This window comes from Balaenoptera physalus (assembly GCF_965194825.1).
Source record: "Balaenoptera physalus genome assembly, chromosome: 16".
NCBI classification, from domain to species: domain Eukaryota; kingdom Metazoa; phylum Chordata; class Mammalia; order Artiodactyla; family Balaenopteridae; genus Balaenoptera; species Balaenoptera physalus.
The window spans coordinates 1,593,522-1,611,501 of record NC_138898.1 but is presented as its reverse complement, the minus strand read 5'-3'; the positions used below and the strand labels follow the sequence as shown (position 1 = coordinate 1,611,501).

The 17,980-nt window shown below is 52.3% G+C and overlaps 1 protein-coding gene across 6 annotated transcripts in view; it reads left to right on the top strand.

Moving 5' to 3' along the window:
* Nucleotides 1–12,111, top strand: part of OSBPL2 (oxysterol binding protein like 2) — a 41,888-nt gene extending 29,777 nt beyond the window's left edge. For 5 of the 6 annotated variants that reach the window (XM_082428866.1, XM_082428864.1, XM_082428863.1 and 2 more), the window contains 8 exons: nucleotides 1,637–1,819; nucleotides 3,537–3,644; nucleotides 4,484–4,573; nucleotides 6,305–6,428; nucleotides 8,250–8,378; nucleotides 9,774–9,897; nucleotides 10,484–10,574; nucleotides 10,811–12,111. In XM_082428866.1, the coding sequence (XP_082284992.1) occupies nucleotides 1,637–1,819; nucleotides 3,537–3,644; nucleotides 4,484–4,573; nucleotides 6,305–6,428; nucleotides 8,250–8,378; nucleotides 9,774–9,897; nucleotides 10,484–10,574; nucleotides 10,811–10,913 (952 nt within the window). In that variant the 3' untranslated portion in view covers nucleotides 10,914–12,111. Of the gene's footprint in view, nucleotides 1–1,636; nucleotides 1,820–3,536; nucleotides 3,645–4,483; nucleotides 4,574–6,304; nucleotides 6,429–6,562; nucleotides 6,884–8,249; nucleotides 8,379–9,773; nucleotides 9,898–10,483; nucleotides 10,575–10,810 lie in introns of those variants that run through there. The other variant, XM_082428867.1, reaches the window with a different exon arrangement.
* The last annotated feature ends 5,869 nt before the right edge of the window (nucleotides 12,112–17,980 follow it).

The following is a 17,980-nucleotide window of genomic DNA, read 5'->3' as shown; positions in this document are numbered from 1 at the left end:
AGCCCTTCTCCACATCTCATTGCCCTTGAGAAAGCTGGACGAGTTGGGAGAAAGCGTGATGTGTGCTGCCGGGGGGCTTTGTAAATGACAGGGGTTCAGCAGGTGACCTTGGGCTATGGCATCTCACAGCCAGCGGGGCCATAAGGCACAGCCCTTTCCTTTTAGAAGCGAGGAAGCTGAGGCCCAGGCAAGGGAAAGGCTTGCCCCGAGGGTCACTCTTAAGGGGACGTTTTTGTCTTGAGTTCACATAGAGTTTCCTCCTTTCTTAGATGTTTCTCTCGAGCAAAAGCTCCCTCCCTCCGGTTAGTTTGCTTTAGTCCAGGGTTTGAGATTCTGACCTTATGTAGCTGTCAGATTCTTATTAGCATTTTTGTTTATTAAAAGCATCATCGAAATATCTGAAAAGAGAAATCAAAGCGTAATATGATAAAAGTTCCAGACGAAGGAAAGTAAGCAGATGGATTAAAAGCATACGAACCCCCCAAAACGCTGAATACAGAGTGAAACCCCTAACTGTTCATCTTTTTCATGAACGTAGTTCAGGGGTTGAATTAAAGTTTCACAGGCTGTTGGGAAACACTGACATTCTCTCTTAACTTGTGTGTCGGACCTTAACTTCCAGGTCACGCTTGCGGTGTCTGCCACGTGCCACACGTGTGAGACGGAGCCGTCTTCCTGTTTGGGGGGCAACATAACTAAGCCTGGCCATTCACCAGTGTCTTTTCATCCTTAGAGATTGCTCGTGGATAACTAAAAATAACACTTTCTTTTCTTAGACAAGTATTCATTTTGTAAATTACATACCTTGGTAGGCAACCTTTTTAAAATCTAATTTTTCAACTTTCCTTCCTCTGTAATGATTGGAAATTCTGATTCCAGTTAAGTTAGTAATTATGTGGTTGAGCTTTTATAATTTTTAATGACTACAGCTGTAGGTGTATTCAGAGTTCTGGAACAATTAAAAACTGACATTTTTATTGAAAAAGAGAGTGTACTAAAAATCCTATTTCCTGGCCAGGAATATCTTGGGGCATAAGACATTTCATCACAGAAATGCCAGGAGCCTTGAAAGGAGGCTGGAAAGTCCTACTCTGGGTTTACTGGGCAGTGGGCGTCCCTCGAGGACTAAGGTGACAGTTTGCTGTCAGTTCTCTGAGTCGCTGGTTCTAAGAGCTCCTTGTGCACCTGCGTGCAGGGCGGCAGGCCTCTCTGCACTGTCGCTTGTTCTGAGTGGTGCTGACTTTGGCCCTGGAGGCACAGTGCGTGTGCTGTGTGTGCTGTGCATGTGTGTGCTGTGTGCTCTGCGTGTGTGTGCTGTGCGTGTGCATGTGCTGTGCGTGTGCTGCGTGTGTGCATGTGCGTGTGCTCTGCGTGTGGTCAGCGTTAGGCCAAGTGTGACGTCAGGGAGCCGTGTCGGATATTTCTGCCACGTGTGACAGCACGCGTGGTCCCCTTATCCCAGCGCCCCTCCCAGACGTGGGGGCCGGGTGGCCGTGCGGTCCTGCAGCGCCACAAGCGCTGAGCTGCGGGCCCCCGAGAGCGGGTTGGGCTGACCTTTCTGGGCTTTGCTGTCACTGATGAGGCCCTTTCACTGTCCCTCCTGCCCCCGCCCTTCTTTTCCTCGTTTTGTCCCCAGGGAAGACTTGGGGTTCAGATTCATATCCGAGCAGGTCAGCCACCACCCCCCCATCAGTGCATTTTACTCGGAGGGCCTCCATCAGGACTTCCTGTTTCACGGCTCCATCTACCCGAAGCTCAAGTTCTGGGGGAAGAGCGTGGAGGCGGAGCCCCGTGGCACCATCACGCTGGAGCTTCTCAAGTGAGTGGGCGGCCGCGCATCCGAGGGAAATCCGTTTCCATTTAGGACGAAGACTCCTCCCTTCTGGGGGAGGGACCCTGCGTGCTCTGCGGGCAGGTAGCCTTTCCGGCGGAGGGACGTGCTCTAAGGAGGCTGGGGACCGCGGCGGGCTGGCCGTTCCTGGAGGTCCTCCTCACGTCTGACGTGTTGGGTCCCGTCTTCTCTCCCCTGATCTCTGCGGTTCGGTCCCTGGTCGTGGTCATCACCTCCTGCTGCGTGACAGCCCAGCTCAGCAGTGTGAAACGACACTGTCCTCCCACGGTGTCTGGGGGCTGGAGGTCAGGCGCAGCGTGGGGGGCTCTGCCGGGGTTCTGTGCGGGCGCAGCCGGGATGCGGGCCGGGCGGCCTCCTGAAGGCAAGTGGGAGCCTCTGCTCCCACGTGCACCGCGCTGGCCGCTGGCAGGAGACCTCGGTTCCCTGCCACCCGCTGCTCCGTACGGCTGTGCAGCCGAGGTGCTGGCATCCCCCAGAGCCGGGGCCCGGGGCGGTGGGCAGACCACCACCGGGACAGAACCGGTGGTGTCTTCTGTGACCTGACCTCAGAAGTGACCACAGCCCTGTGTGCACGTGCTGCTGGTCACGCAGGCCAGCCCTGGTTGAGCGTGCAGGGTGGGAGGTCGGGCTTGACCGCCAGGAGGTGAGAAGGAAGGGGCCGTCTTCCCGGACGCCCGAGCACCGTTACGTCTAAATCCAAACGCGCCCAATCCGATGGTGATCAGAGACCCTCAAAGCAGAAACTGAGTCTCTAGCAACCGCCCGGCGCTGCAAACCCATGGCGGGTGGTCCAGGCCGAGGGGTGCAGCCGGCTCCCTGGGCTGTGAGCCTCGCTAACCGTAGCCCCCATGGGAAGCATCTGATGCCACTGCACTTCCTGTGGCCCCGCCGGGCTGGAGGAGCGTGGTCTTCCCAGTACCCACCCCCCCAACCCCTGCACCTCGGGGCAGACGAGGTCGCCCGGCCGCAGTGAGGGCGGCCCCTTCCTGGGGAGGGTGCCCGTCCCGTCTGTCCCGTGCTCTTGGCTTTCTCGGGTGAGGCAGGGGAACTGAAAGGTCGCAAACCTTGTCAATTAGCACCTTTGGGTTCCTGGGAGATTCAAGGAGTTCCAAATATTCATCATGATATGCTTGTGCGCTGAGCTGATCTTTGCCCTGAACTGTGGCTCTTTCACGCAGCCTCCCTTGAGACACACGTCCGGCCACCTGCTCAGCACCCGCTTGTGGGGTTTCTCTTCTCCTTGGAGAAGGCTAGTCGGGGAGGATGAGGACTGACGGACGGGAAGGTGTTTGCACCCCCAGGACCCATCCCCGCCACACGCGGGTCCCCAGACGGCCAGGGCCACGCGCTGGGGACCTCGCGGTTCCCGCAGGCTGGGGCGGCGGGGCTGTTCTGTTGAGGGCTTCACAGGAAACCTCTTGCCTTTGTCTCAGCCTTTTCTTGCTTATTAACTTGTCTCGACATTTAAGTAGAAAGCTTTGTTGCTGCTACAAAGGAGAGAAGAAGGACATTTCAAAGGAATGCTAAAGAAGTAGCCCCTGTTCAGGGAGTTCAAAGCGATATTCTGCTCTTCTGCAGGTTTTAAGTCAATTACGGTTTGATTCTGTCGGGTATTTTGCTTTTGAGGTCACGCAGCGTCTTTGCTTCGCTGGCCTCTGACTTGCTGTTCTCTGGTGTCTTTCAGACATAATGAAGCCTACACGTGGACCAACCCTACCTGCTGTGTCCACAACGTGATTATCGGGAAACTCTGGATAGAGCAGTACGGGACGGTGGAGATTGTAAACCACAGGTAACGGCCCCTGACAGTCATGCAGCGGTCAAAGTCAGGGTGGCGGTGCAGCGCCCAGAGCACCAGCTGGCACTCAGCCCGTGGTGTCACGCTGCGGTCAGCTTCCCCGGGCCCCTCCCTGGTCCCCCGTGCCCCTCCCTGGTCCCCTGTGCCCCTCCCTGGCCCCCCGTGCCCCTCCCTGGCCCCCCGGGCCCCTCCCTGGCCCCCCGTGCCCCTCCCTGGCCCCCCGTGCCCCCCCCTGGTCCCCCGTGCCCCTCCCTGGCCCCCCGTGCCCCTCGGCCTCCCGACGGGCCTCGCTGGCTGGGAGACCCCTCACGTGGTGGTGGTTGGATCTGATTCTGGTTGGCACTGATCGAAGTCATCATTACTGCTCCGTGTTGATATTTCTTTGTTTTTAGTCACAATAGTGAATTTATTTTGAAATTTTAAACTACACTGAAGAATGGTGTGATTCCCCGATGCAAATAGAGTGACCGTTCTCAAATCTTGTCCACTGTCCAGTCTGTCAGGCCTTATTCCTAGAAGCTCATGGCTGGTTGGCTTTGTTATGTCTATTAAGATGTAATTTACATGTCATAAAATCCACCATGTAAAGTGGACGCTTAAATGGTTTTTAGTAAATCTACTGAGTTGTGCAACCATCGGCACAAGGAAGTGCTCAAAGCCTTCCATCCCCCGGAAAGATCCCCGTGCTGTCCACTCGGTCCTGGTGCTGCCCCGCCCTGGGCAGCCTCCAGTCTGCCCGCCCTCTCCCTCCCTCCCTCCCTCTCCCTCCCTCCCTCTCTCTTTCCTGGATGTTTCATGTCTACAACAGAAGCCCGTGTTTGTTTTCCCCGCAGAACTGGAGATAAGTGTGTGCTTCACTTTAAACCGTGTGGATTGTTTGGAAAAGAACTTCACAAAGTGGAAGGGTACATTCAAGACAAAAAGTAGGTCCGCGTGTGGGTTGGGTCACAGGGTGCCTGGACAGCGTGTGTGTCTCTGCAAAAGACGTAGTTGTGCCGGTGACATCTGCCGGGGAGGACAAGTTATGACTCTTTCCTGTTTAGAAAAAGCATTTCATTACTGAGCACAGAAGGAGATAATGATGAACTCTAAGTGCGCCATTCAGGGTGGTGACTGATGGAGCCCGGCTTCCCCTTCTTCGAGGGTAGAAGATCTGGGTCTGTTTTCTTTTGATAAAATGGATGTGAGAAAGTTCAACACTTTCACTGAGAGATAAAACTGCAGTTGTGCAAACAGGACTGAGAGCTTAGAACTTGACCACGTGTTTCCTTCTCTCTCCTGGCATCCGTAGCGGTTGTCAGGCAAAACCCAAACACTAGCTTATGAGCATCATTCTCATGTGACTTGTTCATTCCAGTCTGGAAATTTGGGACTTTTAAAGTTTTTGTGAGCAGAAAAATGGCCAGTAGTAATTTTAACAAAATTTCGGGGGGGTTCCCCCACGTTATGTGTTGGGTCTCAATTTCTCTCTCTCTCTTTTTTTTTCAATAAGTAACTTGGGCCGTATAACAGCCATAAGATTCCTTCCAGCTCCTAAAATATATACATTTTCAAGTAGAAAGAAGTTTCCAGTGTAAAGCAGTGGGTGCTTTTGCTCCATCCCACTCTACTGGGTACCAGAAATTCACCTGTTCTAATTCCTTAAAATACCTTTAGACGTTAAGACTCTGACCACTTTGCCCCTTGAGGTAAGTTAGGACCTGGTGTGTGGACTTCACGGGACAGCAGTCCTGTTAGTGGGAATAGCACGGACCCGCCCTGTGGTCAGCTCATCCACAGAAGCAGGCCGCGGGAGCGGACGCCCACCGGCAGTCAGTGAGCCGTGCCAGTCCTGTTCTGGGTTTCTGGTTTTCCGCCGTACACTGGATGCTCTTTCCTAACGCTACATCTCTTGGAGACAGAGAGTGTCTGCCAGGCTGTCTGCCGAGTGAGGACTGGCCACGTGTCCCTGCCTGCTGGCCCTCCCAGCACGTCCCGCGGCGGGCGGGGCAGCCTTTCCAGGGAGCGCGTGGCCAACTGTACGCTCTCCCCCGAGGAGGACATGAGAAAGAAAAACAAGGGCCCAACATGGTTGGCATTGTTCCTTTGGAATCAGGCAGAGAGCTCTGGTGGCTCATCTAGAAAGATCTGTCGAGGTTATTACTAAATGAAAAATGTGGGCAGACAATGACAGGGGTGTCTGACTTGAGGTTATGAAGATAAAGCAGACCATATCAGCTGAATATGGGGAGGGTTGTTTATGTGGTTTATAGAAAAAGGGCTGCAGGACACACAGTACATAAAAATGTAATGTATTTCAAAAATAACAATCGGGTGCATAGGGTGTTAAACATAATAACGTCGTACGCTTGTTCTCACATCATCTCGTCTCCTGCGGCCCGTCTTTCGCCCTTCAGGTTTTTGTACCTTCATTTTCTCTTTTCTGCTTTCGTGAAGGAGTGTGAATAGTTAGTCTCAAAAGCCACGAGTAAGAGATGCTAAAATGAAACTTTTCATCTTTGCATTTACACCCAACAATATCCCTAAAATTTATAAGAAGACATGCCAGAACGAGAATTTATTCCATGGTCACAATTAAGGTGCTGCACGTTTAGATGAATGGTTTATAATTGTTAACTGGTAACTCGGTTTTAAAAAATTCCCTTTGACTACAGCAAAAAGAAGCTCTTTATGATCTATGGCAAATGGACGGAGTGTCTGTGGGGCCTGGACCCTGCTGCGTACGAGTCCTGCAAGAAGCAGGAGAGGAGAACCGATTCCCTTCGGAAGGCAAAGCTGGTGAGCGGCTCCCTGCGGCGCCCCCCGCGGGTGGGGTGGGTGGGCGGAGCCTGGCCGGGCCTGCCGCTTGCGGGGGACGCAGTGCCTTTGTGGCCCCAGCTGCAGAGGGTGAATCACAGAACTTGTCTCTCAAGCAAAGCTGCTTGTCTTCTGATTCTGGACGGGGGAGGAGTTCACCTGCGTCCCAGTCGTGCCTCTACCCGCCCCGAGCCTGGCGGAATCAGAGGACACCTCCGTTTTCCTCTGGATGCTTCTCTTTTTTTTTTTGGCCACACTGCGAGGCATGCGGGATCTAGTTCCCGGACCAGGGATCGAACCTGGGCCCCTGCAGTGGGAGCACAGGGTCTTAACCACTGGACCGCCAGGGAAGTCCCTCTTCTGGATACTTCTTCATAAATCTCCTGTTTCCCTGCACCTTGTTAGCTTAGATCCATTAAACAAGCAAGTGGATGTCACTTCTGCGTTTCTAGTTCTGAGTACCAGGTAACATACCAAACAGCTGGAAAGTTTTCACAAGGATACTTTCCCCTTGGAGCTTTGGAATACTGATTTTCTTTTTTTTTAATTAGTTTATTTATTTATTTATTTTTGGGTGTGTTGGGTCTTTGTTTCTGTGTGAGGGCTTTCTCTGGTTGCGGCGAGCGGGGGCCACTCTTCATCGCAGCGCGCGGGCCTCTCACTGTCGCGGCCTCTCTTGTTGCGGAGCACAGGCTCCAGACGCGCAGGCTCAGTAGTTGTGGCGCACGGGCCCAGTTGCTCCGCGGCATGTGGGATCTTCCCAGACCAGGGCTCGAACCCGTGTCCCCTGCATTGGCAGGCGGATTCTCAACCACTGCGCCACGAGGGAAGCCCTGGAATACTGATTTTCTTAAGACTAGTTCTTCTTGAGCTTAAAACTAGAAGTGATAGTTCAAAAGAGGTGTCACATTTTTCTAGATGATAAATTAGACTGTACCAAACCCGAGGTGTTCAATATTTGTTTAACAAGATATTCAGCCGCCACTGGGATTGATAGTGCTTTTTGTTTGTTTGCTTGGCCATGCCACATGGCATGTGGCATGTGGGATCTTAGTTCCCTGACCAGGGATTAAACCTGTGCCCCCTGCAGTGGAAGCTCAGAATCTTAACCACTAGACTGCCAGGGAAGTCCGCCGTTAGTGTTTTTTATATTGTGATATTTCATGGGTGCTATTAGACATTGTTTCTAATAATGCTCTTTTAAACTAAAAAAAAAAAGTAAAGTTCCATTTAAAGACCATACAGTGGAATGTTAAATCCATTTAGTGATGTGTTTTAATGTGTTAGCGTGGCTTTGTCGCCCCTTTGGGGAACCTCACAAGGAGGGAGCGTTTTGTGTGGGTACTTGTCACTGAGCTGTGTCTTTATTTAGCTTCTGGCACCAAAGCACATAACCTGCGGGTGGGGGAGGACTCCAAGGCTGTGCTTCTCACGGTTTAAGTGTCTCCCTTCACAGCTGCCTGAATAACCGCTCTGTTCTTCCCCTTCGTCCCGTTGATTTTGAAAAAGAAGTAGCAGTTGTACCTTTTTATTGAGACGTGATCCCCAGTCTAGAAACTCTAAGACACCCTGAAATCACCAAGTGCGAACCCTGTCTCGACTGAGGGCAGAAGCGCAGCTCGTGGGGGAATAACCATCTGGGAGAGGCACCCTCAGCCTCCTTAGGAGGTGTCGCCCCGTCCAGGCACACCCAGAAGGCTGCACGGGCTCCCCCCACAAGGAGGGCGGCTCCTGGCTGCTGTCTCGGGGGCTCCGGGCGGGTCTGGAGGGGCTCTGGGAGCACCGAGGTGCTGTGTCTTTCAGGACGACTGCCCCGAGAAGGCCGACGGCGACGTGGTGGACGCCGTGCCGGAGGCTCAGGAGACGGTGCAGGTCATTCCGGGCAGCAAGCTACTCTGGAGGGTCAACACCCGGCCCCCCAACTCCGCCCAGGTCCGCGCCCCCCGCCCCAGCCAGGCCCCCCAGCCGTCCACCGTCACCCAAGGGACTCCCTGCCCTCCAAGCCCTGACCCCGACACATCAACACTGTGTGCACACATCACAGTACCCGGGTTACACTGCGAGCCCTCAGAGTCTACACCGGGTGCGTCTTACCAAAAGGGTTTCCAAACCAGTTTCGAGAGATTATTTTTCTGACTCGTCAGTTTAGGTGCTTAAATGCATTTTGATGTTTGTTTTTGAAAATTGCGCTTATAATTTGCATTACATATAATAAATTTATTAAATGTAATGCAAAATTGTAAGTACAATTATAATTAAATATAATTTAATTTAAATATAAATTTATTATATTTACAGTAATGTATAATATGTAAAAATAATTACATGATAACTAACACATGTAATAAATTATATTTTATTTTAATATATTATAAGTTATATGTTAGTTATATATAAAATACATACACAACATACTATAAGATTTTTTATTGTATTGTCACATCCTATAAGCAAAGCACAGCATGTGCAAAACAAAGGAAACAAAACAAAACATTCATAGGTAAATACATTACCTCAACACAGCCACTATTATAATTTTAGTAGAGTACAAACTAGTATAAAATAATAGCAAAAAAAGCTCATGTTTAAAAATAACATTCATCCCTTTGGTTCAGTGAGCACCTTCTGAGTCGGTGCGGGTGGGCCCAGGTCCCCGGGAGCAGAGCCCGAGGACAGGGCAGGCAAGGACCCCGGCCCTACACAGCACAGCGACCGGCCTGATGGGCTGGGGGCGGGCCTCCTGGGGCCCTGGTGACGTGGAGCAGGACCTGGGGGAGGCGGGGGTGCGGAGGACGTGGCCATCCAGCCGCTTTCCAGCAGGGGGGCGGCCGGGGCCCGAGCCCCCCTGCTCCTCTGAGTGATGTGGGGTCGTTCGAGCAGTGAGGGGACCAGGTGGGCCCCTCTGGCCGCTTGTGGAGATAGACTTCGGGGGCCAGAGCGGGAGGGAGGCCAGGTGGGAGGCGAGTCCCCAGGTCTGGGCTGTCGGGAGGCAGAGGCTGGGGGGACGTGGGCGCAGCAGCCCCCCCGGAGGAGCTGAGCTGGAGACTCCCGTCCGGCCCCCAGGATGTGAGGAGGCAGACGTGAGGGTGGGACGTCAGGGTGAGGGTCTGGGTGCCCCCCGCGGGGGCGGAGTGGAGGAGCCCCAGGCGAGTGCGTGTCGGGGCAGGGAAGGAGCCCCGGCCCCGGTGACCTTGACAGCAGTGTCTCCAGGGAGCCAGTGACACTTGGCTGCTCTGAAGGGGTTTAGAGTGTCGCTGGCCCCCAGCTGGGAAGATTGCGCAGAAGAGAGCGCCATTTATAGCCACGATTTCTGTGCCTGCTCCCCAGATGTATAATTTCACGAGCTTCACGGTTAGTCTCAATGAACTGGAGACGGGCATGGAGAAGATCCTGGCCCCCACCGACTGCCGGCTGCGCCCTGACATCCGAGGCATGGAGAACGGCAACATGGGTGCGTGGCCCCGGCTGAGCGGGCGGGCGCAGGAAGGGAGCGCGTTCCCCCCCCCCACCATTAACCAACCACACTTCGCGTCTTCTAGATCGTGCTTCTCAAACCGTCTGTGGGGAAAGGGTTAAAAAATTTCTAGTTTGCTGCAGCCCAATTGTTCTCTAAATAAAATAAGATTAAATTACTAGGAAAATGGAATGAAAAAGAATACATACAAAATGCAAGTACCCTGTCTTCTTATTAGGTTCAACAGACAGTGAGATTACATTTCAGAAGCTGGACACATTGTTATTTAAAAGCCGCTTGGCTGGAGGGCGCCCCCCCCATGCCTGCCCAGCCCCGAGGCCCCTCTGCCTGCGGGCTGGGCCGCGCTGGGGTCTGCGCTGGGGTCCGGACCTGGCCGTGCGCTTGTGCACTCGTGCCTGGGTTTGCCTTCCCGCTGACGGCCTTTACTGTCTGTGGTTTGCTAACCCAAGTGTGACTTTTCATCTGGGGTCGGGTGTGAGGGCTGTTCCAGCATCTGCTCTCCCAGCCCTCAGCTCTGCCTGTCACCCTGAGCCCTGACCCAGTCGCCTGTGCTTGCACCCAGATCTGGCGAGCCAGGAGAAGGAACGGCTGGAGGAGAAGCAGAGGGAGGCCCGGAGGGAGCGGGCCAGGGAGGAGGCCGAGTGGCAGACAAGGTGAGACGCCTGGTGGCCACGAGGGCGAGGAAGCGGGGAGGGGGCCGCCCACCCACCGGGGCTGAGCAGAGGCTCCCCCGTGTCCCGTGAGATGGTGGCCAGCAGCTCTGGGCTGCGTGTAAACTGACGTGTGATGTGATGAGGCCTAGTTAGAGGGGCCACGATCCCAGGGGGAAGAAAAGACCAACGGCCGTGTCTTGTCCACTGGCCTCCTGACCGCCTGCTCTGTGTCGCAGGTGGTTTCACCGAGGCAGTAACCCGTACACTGGGACCCCCGACTGGCTGTACGTGGGGGGCTACTTCGAGAGGGATTTCTCAGGCTGCCCAGACATCTACTGAGAGACCGGACCAGCCCCCGGACCCGGAGACCCGAGAGGCTAGACTCCGTCAAGTGGCTGCTCTGAGCTTCAGTCACAGCAGAAGCCAGCTTTTCTAACGGCTGTTTGTGGAGATGGCACCATCCCTGGTTGAGGATTTAATTCTAATCAACTTTTGATTGCCAAACATTTTACTACTGTTGCAGTCTCTTCATAAAGCTTCACTTGGGATCGTCATGTTTCCATTAAGGTTTGAAAAGGAAAATTCTTTACAGTTCCCTTTTATGGGACAGAACCAGAGCTGGGGCTGGTGTAGATTACAGCACCCTCTTAATTACAAAAGTTATAAATAAAGGAAGTAACAGGCCGGGGTCCACATTCCTCCTTATAACGCAGTGGCAAAGTGTTTCTGAAAGTATTTTAAATTTGAACCAGTAACAGGAAAAGATGGATCTTGAAAAAAGTCCCACCAAGAGCTTTTTATAAAGGCCAGGAATTGCTTTCTAGATTACAGTAACGCAAAAGTGAAGATTTTCAAAGCATCTGATTGAATGAAATGAAAAGTTGTCAGAGTCTGTATTTTTTACCAATCTTCAATAATGTAAAGATAATTAAGATATTTAAGTTCAAACTACTTGAATAATATTTTGCTGAAGAGCAAGACAGGCATTAACATCACGTGTACACTGTCCAAAATGAAGCATTACCACGACAACCGAGGGTGGCCAGAAACCTTGACAAAAAGTCCCCAGACGGCTCCCAGCCCTGACAGGTTTGGGAGCCTGCCTCCGGCCCCCAGGGCTCCCCTGTCACTGCAGGCCACACCCACGTCACAAAGTGAGTCACAACAGTTGGCCTGTCCCTGCGGCACCTGTGTTCCTGTCCTGCATGTGTGAAATACGAGGGACCCGCCTCAGGGGGCACCGAGGGCGGGGGGGTCCGAGCAGTCTGCTTCCAGCGGTGTCATTACCGTTGTGTGTCCATCTCTGCACATGTCTGCACCAGTGACTGTTTACTTTCCGTAGAGAAGCCAACACCACCGGTCGTTGCAGAGCTCTTTGAATTGAAGACAATCTGCTGTGTGCGCAGACGCACACCCGCACACACACGCGCACACACACGCACCTGTACGCAGTGGTGGGTTCTCAGTGAGAGGGTGTCGGCATTTTGTGTCCCAGCTTCAGAATCACGTTTGTAATTAAAACACTTTTAAAAGCAAATCCTCGCTCTGAAGGCTTGATTCTGTAGCTTCGGAAACCCGAGGCGTGGTATCGGGGTCGAATCCCAGCGCCCCTGCTCGAGGGGACCCGAGCGGGGCCGCCGGCGACGCGCGGAAGCCCCCGAGGATGTGTGGTCTTGACGTCACGCAGAGCGGAGGTTTTGACACACCGGGTCGTTAGGATGGGGAGCCCTGTGCCTCTGGTCGGGAGGCGGAGGCGGCGGCGGCGGCGGCAGGGCTGGGCTCCTTGTCCAGGGAACGTGGGGGGGACCCAGGGCGCATTTAGAGCAACAGTGTTTAGGGCAGTTTGACAACCTCCATGGATATCCCATGTCTCACCACCTCCAGTAATTTACCGTAAGGTTTGCATCTCTAGGTCCTCCCTGAGGTCAGATTCCACGTGGCCCCAGTAGCTGCTTCCTTCGCACCCGATTCAAGAGTCAAAGGAGAAAGGGCAGGACGGCTGATGACCTCAAAGCATGGCCGTTACGATCCTTTAACCCCTGTGTCCACAGATGCTAACACCCACCAGAGCTGCCCCCTCAACTTGGCCGCCGTGACACATTGGGATGTTGGGTGTTTCTCTCTAGTAAAGAGCTTTTCAGTGGAGTTTGCTCTTCAAAGGACGCCCTCCCACGACCGATGTGTTTGGCCCGTGTGGAAAGTCGTGGCCTTGTTGTTGGCCCCCAGTTTGCGACGGGGGCTTTGAGGTAGGGCCCGGGTGCTTTTTGGAGCCGTCTTGTAACGCAGAATGTCCTTGTGGGATGAAAAGTAGAGCACGCTTTACCCGAAGAACTTCGCATTTTGATTTTGCTCCCCCTTGAAGGTAGGAGCCAGTCACACGTCCATCGATTCAGTGCACGTTTACTGAGAGCCACTGGAGAGTTTGCCGCGCTGATGTCTCAGAGTATGTTTCAGGGAAGAGAGAACGGTCATGTGCACACCGGTGCTGGCCTGATTTAACAGGCCGCCTGCTGTGGGCGACCGACGGTCGTGTCTGGGTCGCTGTGCCACCCAGGTCCATCCCAGGAGTGGTGCTTCTCTCCCTGGCGGGGTCAAGGGTCAGGGCATCCCCAGCACCGGCCAGCTGCGGGCCCCGGTCGTGAGAAGGCATCGGAGAAGCAGGCCCCGGCCCTCACGGGCATCACCGCGTTCGGCCACTCCGGGCTGCCGCGAAAGCCAGGACCCTCCAGGGTATAGCATGGTGGCTCTGGAAGGGGTGAAACGAAGGTGCCAGGCGGACCTCTGCTCCTTTACAGGCTCACGGGTCTTCGCAGGGCAGCGGCACAGCCTCCGCGAGGAAACGGAAGCCGGCAGTGGCCCCAGGCAGGGCCCCTGAGGACCAGCTCCGATGGTTCTCTTGGCCACGGTCTCCCTGTCATACTCTGTCCCCAAGGATGATGCTTGGGCTCGTGGAAGGATCTTCCCGGAACACGGGGAGAGGAACCCAGCACAGCGCCGACGGCCTCTGGGCGCCCAGGCCGATGCTGCCGGCCACTCGTGCCAGTGAGCGTGGAGCTGTCCGGCTGGAGGCGTTGCCATCTGCTTGCTGGGTCCTCGTCAGGACCTGAGGCCAGGAAACCAGAACGGGACGAGAGAAGGGCCGGGCGTCTCCCGCGAGCCAGCCAGCCCTCCGGGTTGCCCCAGCAAGAAGCTGCCTCTCAGGACACCTGCTCCTGGGAAAAAGTGCTCCCCGCGGAGCTGGGGATTTACAGGTTTGGCAAGTCTCACGTATCCACCAAGAACAATGAAATGAAGACATCGTTTAAAACGCTAATAAGCTTCCAAAAATCAGAAGCGAGAATAGCCCTCCTCCTGTCGACCCTTGCACGCTAGAAGGGGAGGGGGCTGCTTGGTGAAGCCTTGCGTCCTGTGTGGAGCTATCGGCCCTGTAGGAGAGTTCAGTGAATAGAGAGTTCCTGCTGGTCCTGGCTTCATCTTCCAAAGGATCTTCCTATGTCCAAAGTGGGTGTGAAGATTGGGGTCCCCTGATAAAAGGGCCTGTCACCAGACCTGCAGGACATCAAGCGGTGTTTCCCTCAATACACGTCATCTTTGGGCCTGTCTTGTACGTTCTCAGTGTCGGTTTCTTCGCAAAGTGAAAATGCCATTTTGGTATTTCTCGGTACGAGTTTCCTGGACCGTCGGCCCTCAGCTGGATGCCCTGCTCCATTCCGTCTTTGGGAACCGACCACCCTGGGCCAAACGTCTGGTGAAGGGCTGCTTGGTCTCTGCAGAGGGTGACAACGCACAGACAGGGTCCTTCCTCCATTGTCCCACAAACACTGTTCGTCCTATCCGTGCAGCACGAAAATGTCAGGCAAGAAAACACGTAGTGAAATGGATTTATTGTTATAATTTTATAATACGTAATAACTGTCAATATTCCTCTATATAAACAGAATCAACCATTCTCAGATTTTTTGGGAGGACCGGACAGATCTGTGGAGATAAATGTTAAACCCTAGCCCTGAATAGAGATTCTTTGCAAATGGGTGGTAGTTGACATTTGTTTTGTACTGAACAATTTTTCACTGTCTGCTGCTCTGGCCTCTCTGGAAAGGACTGCAAATCAGCTGTGGATGTGTCCTTGAGACCAGGCGTCAGACGTTCGGCCTGTGTGTTCTGTAGGACTGGCCAAGTTAACGGATTGTTTCAGAAAACTGCTTGTTACAGCGAAGAGGGGGCTCAGGGGCACATGAGATGGATGAAGGGGTCTGGTTCTCTGGGCAGCGAGGAGCTCTGATGGACTCTCTTCCCTCCTGGGGATTGGAGCCTGTTGCTGGAAGCAACGGAATGCCCAGAACACAGTGTTCGCTTGACTCAGAGGTCCCTGTGCCTGACCTGCTGCCCTAGGTGCCCAGCAGCTGTGCGCTTCGCAGGAGGGTGAGCTGAGAGGAGGTGGTGATCCCAGTAGCCACGGTGGCTCCTGGCAGAGGGACAGACTGTCCACACGACTTTAATGTCCTGGGAATGCCCAGCTGCATAGATGTGGGGCTCCACCATGGCCATGGTGTCCGACTGTGGGGACCACAGAGCATCAGCCCTGCCAGAGCCCGGGCCTGGTGTCCTGGGTGCTTAATCTCCACAATTACCATCCAGTCTGACCCATCGAGGAGGAAGGGGAGGCGCAGGAAGGTGGGCTTGCCTGAGGTTTCAGAGCAGGTAAGTAGAGGACGTGGAATTCAAACCTTGACATACAGTGAAACTCATCCTTGTGTGCAGTTGACAGATTCATACCATCTCGTAACCATCGTCTCAATCAACATATGTAGTTCAAGTGGGAAAGGACTGTCTTTTCAACAAATGGTGTTGGGAAAACTGGATATTTACATGCCAAAGAACAGAATTGATCCTGACCTCACACCATATACAAAAATTAACTCAGAAGGGATCAAAGATCTAAATGTGAGACCTAAACAATAAAACTCTTAGAAGAAAATATAGAGCACAGAGTTCACAAATTTGGACTTGGCAGTTATTTCTTGGATATAACACTGAAGGCACAGGCAACAAGAGGAAAAAAAAATAGACAAGTTGGACTTCATGAAAACTTAAACACATTTTGTGCATCAGACACTAGCCTCAGAGTAAAAAGGCAATGGGAGAAAATATTTGCAAATCAAACATCTGATAGCAGATTAATATCTAGAATATATAGAGAACTCCTAAAACTCAATAACAACAACAAAGAAAACCTGATTCAAAAATAGGCAAAGGACTTGAATAAACATTTTTCCAAAGAAGATATACCAATGGCCAATAAGCATGTGAAAACATGCTCAACGTCATTAATCATCAGAGAAATGAAAATCAAAGCTACAATGAGACACCACCTCATACCCATTAGGATGGCTAGTATTAAAAAAAAAAAAAAAAAAAAGCCAAAAAATCCAGAAAACAAGTTTTGGCAAGGATGTGGAGAAACAGGAACCCTTGTGCACTGTTCGTAGGAATAAAATGATACAGCCACTGTGGCAAACAGTATGGCAGTTCCTCAAAAAATTAATAATAGAATTACCATATGATCCAGCAATTCCATTTCTGAGTATTTGCCCCCCAAAATTGAAAGTAGGGCCTTGAAGCAATATTTGTTCAGTCATGTTCATAGCAGCATTATTCACAATAGCTGAACCGTGGAAACCACCCAAGCATCCATGCACTGATGAATGGATAAGCAAAATGTGGGGTAGACGTACATACAGCGGAAGATTATTCAGCCTTAAAAAGGAAGGAAATTCTGACATGTGCTACAGCACAGATAAAACTCGAGGATTTTATGCTAAGTGAAAAAAGCTAGTCAGAAAAAGACAAGTACGGTGCAATTTCATATATAGGAGGTACTGAGGGTAGTCAGATTCGTAGGGACAGAAGGTAGAATGGTGCTGGGGTCGGGGACAGAGGGGGTGGGGAGTCAGTGTCTAATGCAGACAGTTTCAGTTTTACAAAATGAAAAGTCTGAAGATGGATGGTGGTGATGGCTTCACAGCACCATGAATGTATTTACTACCACTGAACTGTACATTTAAAGATGATTAGGATGGTAAATTTTCTGTTATGTGTTATTTTACCACAATAAAAACAAATTGGAAAAAAAAAATCGGTGGTCGCCAGGGGTTACGGAAGAGGGAGGGAAGGACAAAGCAGAGCACAGAGGATTTTCAGGGTAGGGAAGATGCCCTGTAGGACGCTATAATGGACACACGTCACTAAGCATTTGTGTGACCCGTGGATTCAAGACGAAGCATGAACCCTGATGTAAACTTGGGACCCTTGGGGACATGAGGTGTCCACGTAGGAGCATGGATTGTAGCAAACACACCGCTCTGGTGGGGATGTGGATGGTGAGGAGGCCTGTGGGGTTGCGTGGGAACGCTATACTCTCTGCTCAGTTTTGGTGTGAACCTAAAATTGCTCTAAAAAAGAAAATCTATTGTTAAACAAAGAAAAAGAACACAACAACAACAAAAGCACCTGCCAAACTGTTTTCTCAAGTGGCCGTGTGCCATTTTGTATTTCCAACACCAAAGACTCCACAGCACTTAGGATTGTCAATTTTCTTTTTCCTTTTTTTTTTCAGCCATTCTAATAGGTGTGTTTTAATTTGCGTTTTCCTTATGAATAATGCCGTCCACCACCCTTTCCTGCATGTCAGGCCACCTGTACACCTTCCTTATGAGACGTTTGGGCGCGTCCTTGCCAGCTTCCTTGTTGCCACCCCTGTGTCCACAGTCGCTGCACCCCCTGCCTTTCACCTGAGGGAGGCGCTGAGGCTCAGGGAGACAGGCTGGGTTTACAGAGCCCACGCTGGGGTGGGCGCTTGGACTGGCCCCCATGATGCCCGTCTACCTGTAGCTTGTTTCCTTACTGTAGATTTTTCACAGAAACTAGTGAAAGTGTATAAAGCTTTGATTTTTGAGCCCTCCCAGGGCACAGGCTCCCTTGGCTCGGGGAGAGGAGATGTGCATTTGGGGCCCCTCTGAGGTCACTGCCCGGAAGGGAAGCACCATCTCCAGGTTCTGGAAGGTTGGCTTCCCTGTGGCCTCTGGTGGCAGCTTTTTAACTTTTCAAGACTTTGGACAAGTGACACCTGCCTGCTGGCCCCTTCTCAGGGAAGCCAGATTGGTTTTCTTACTGTTTTCTTGCCTGGTTTCACAAGGCCCAGGACGGTATTGCTGTGGGGATGGTGACCGTGGTCACAGGTCACAGAATTGCTTCACGCTCACCGTTCCCACCGCTTTGGTCTCTGGAATCCTCTAGATTCTCAAAAATTATCAAGAACCCCACAGAGCTTTTGTGTTATGTGAGTTTTATCTGTGGATATTTACCACATTAGACATTTTAAAATAAGTATTAACTAATTTAAAAAT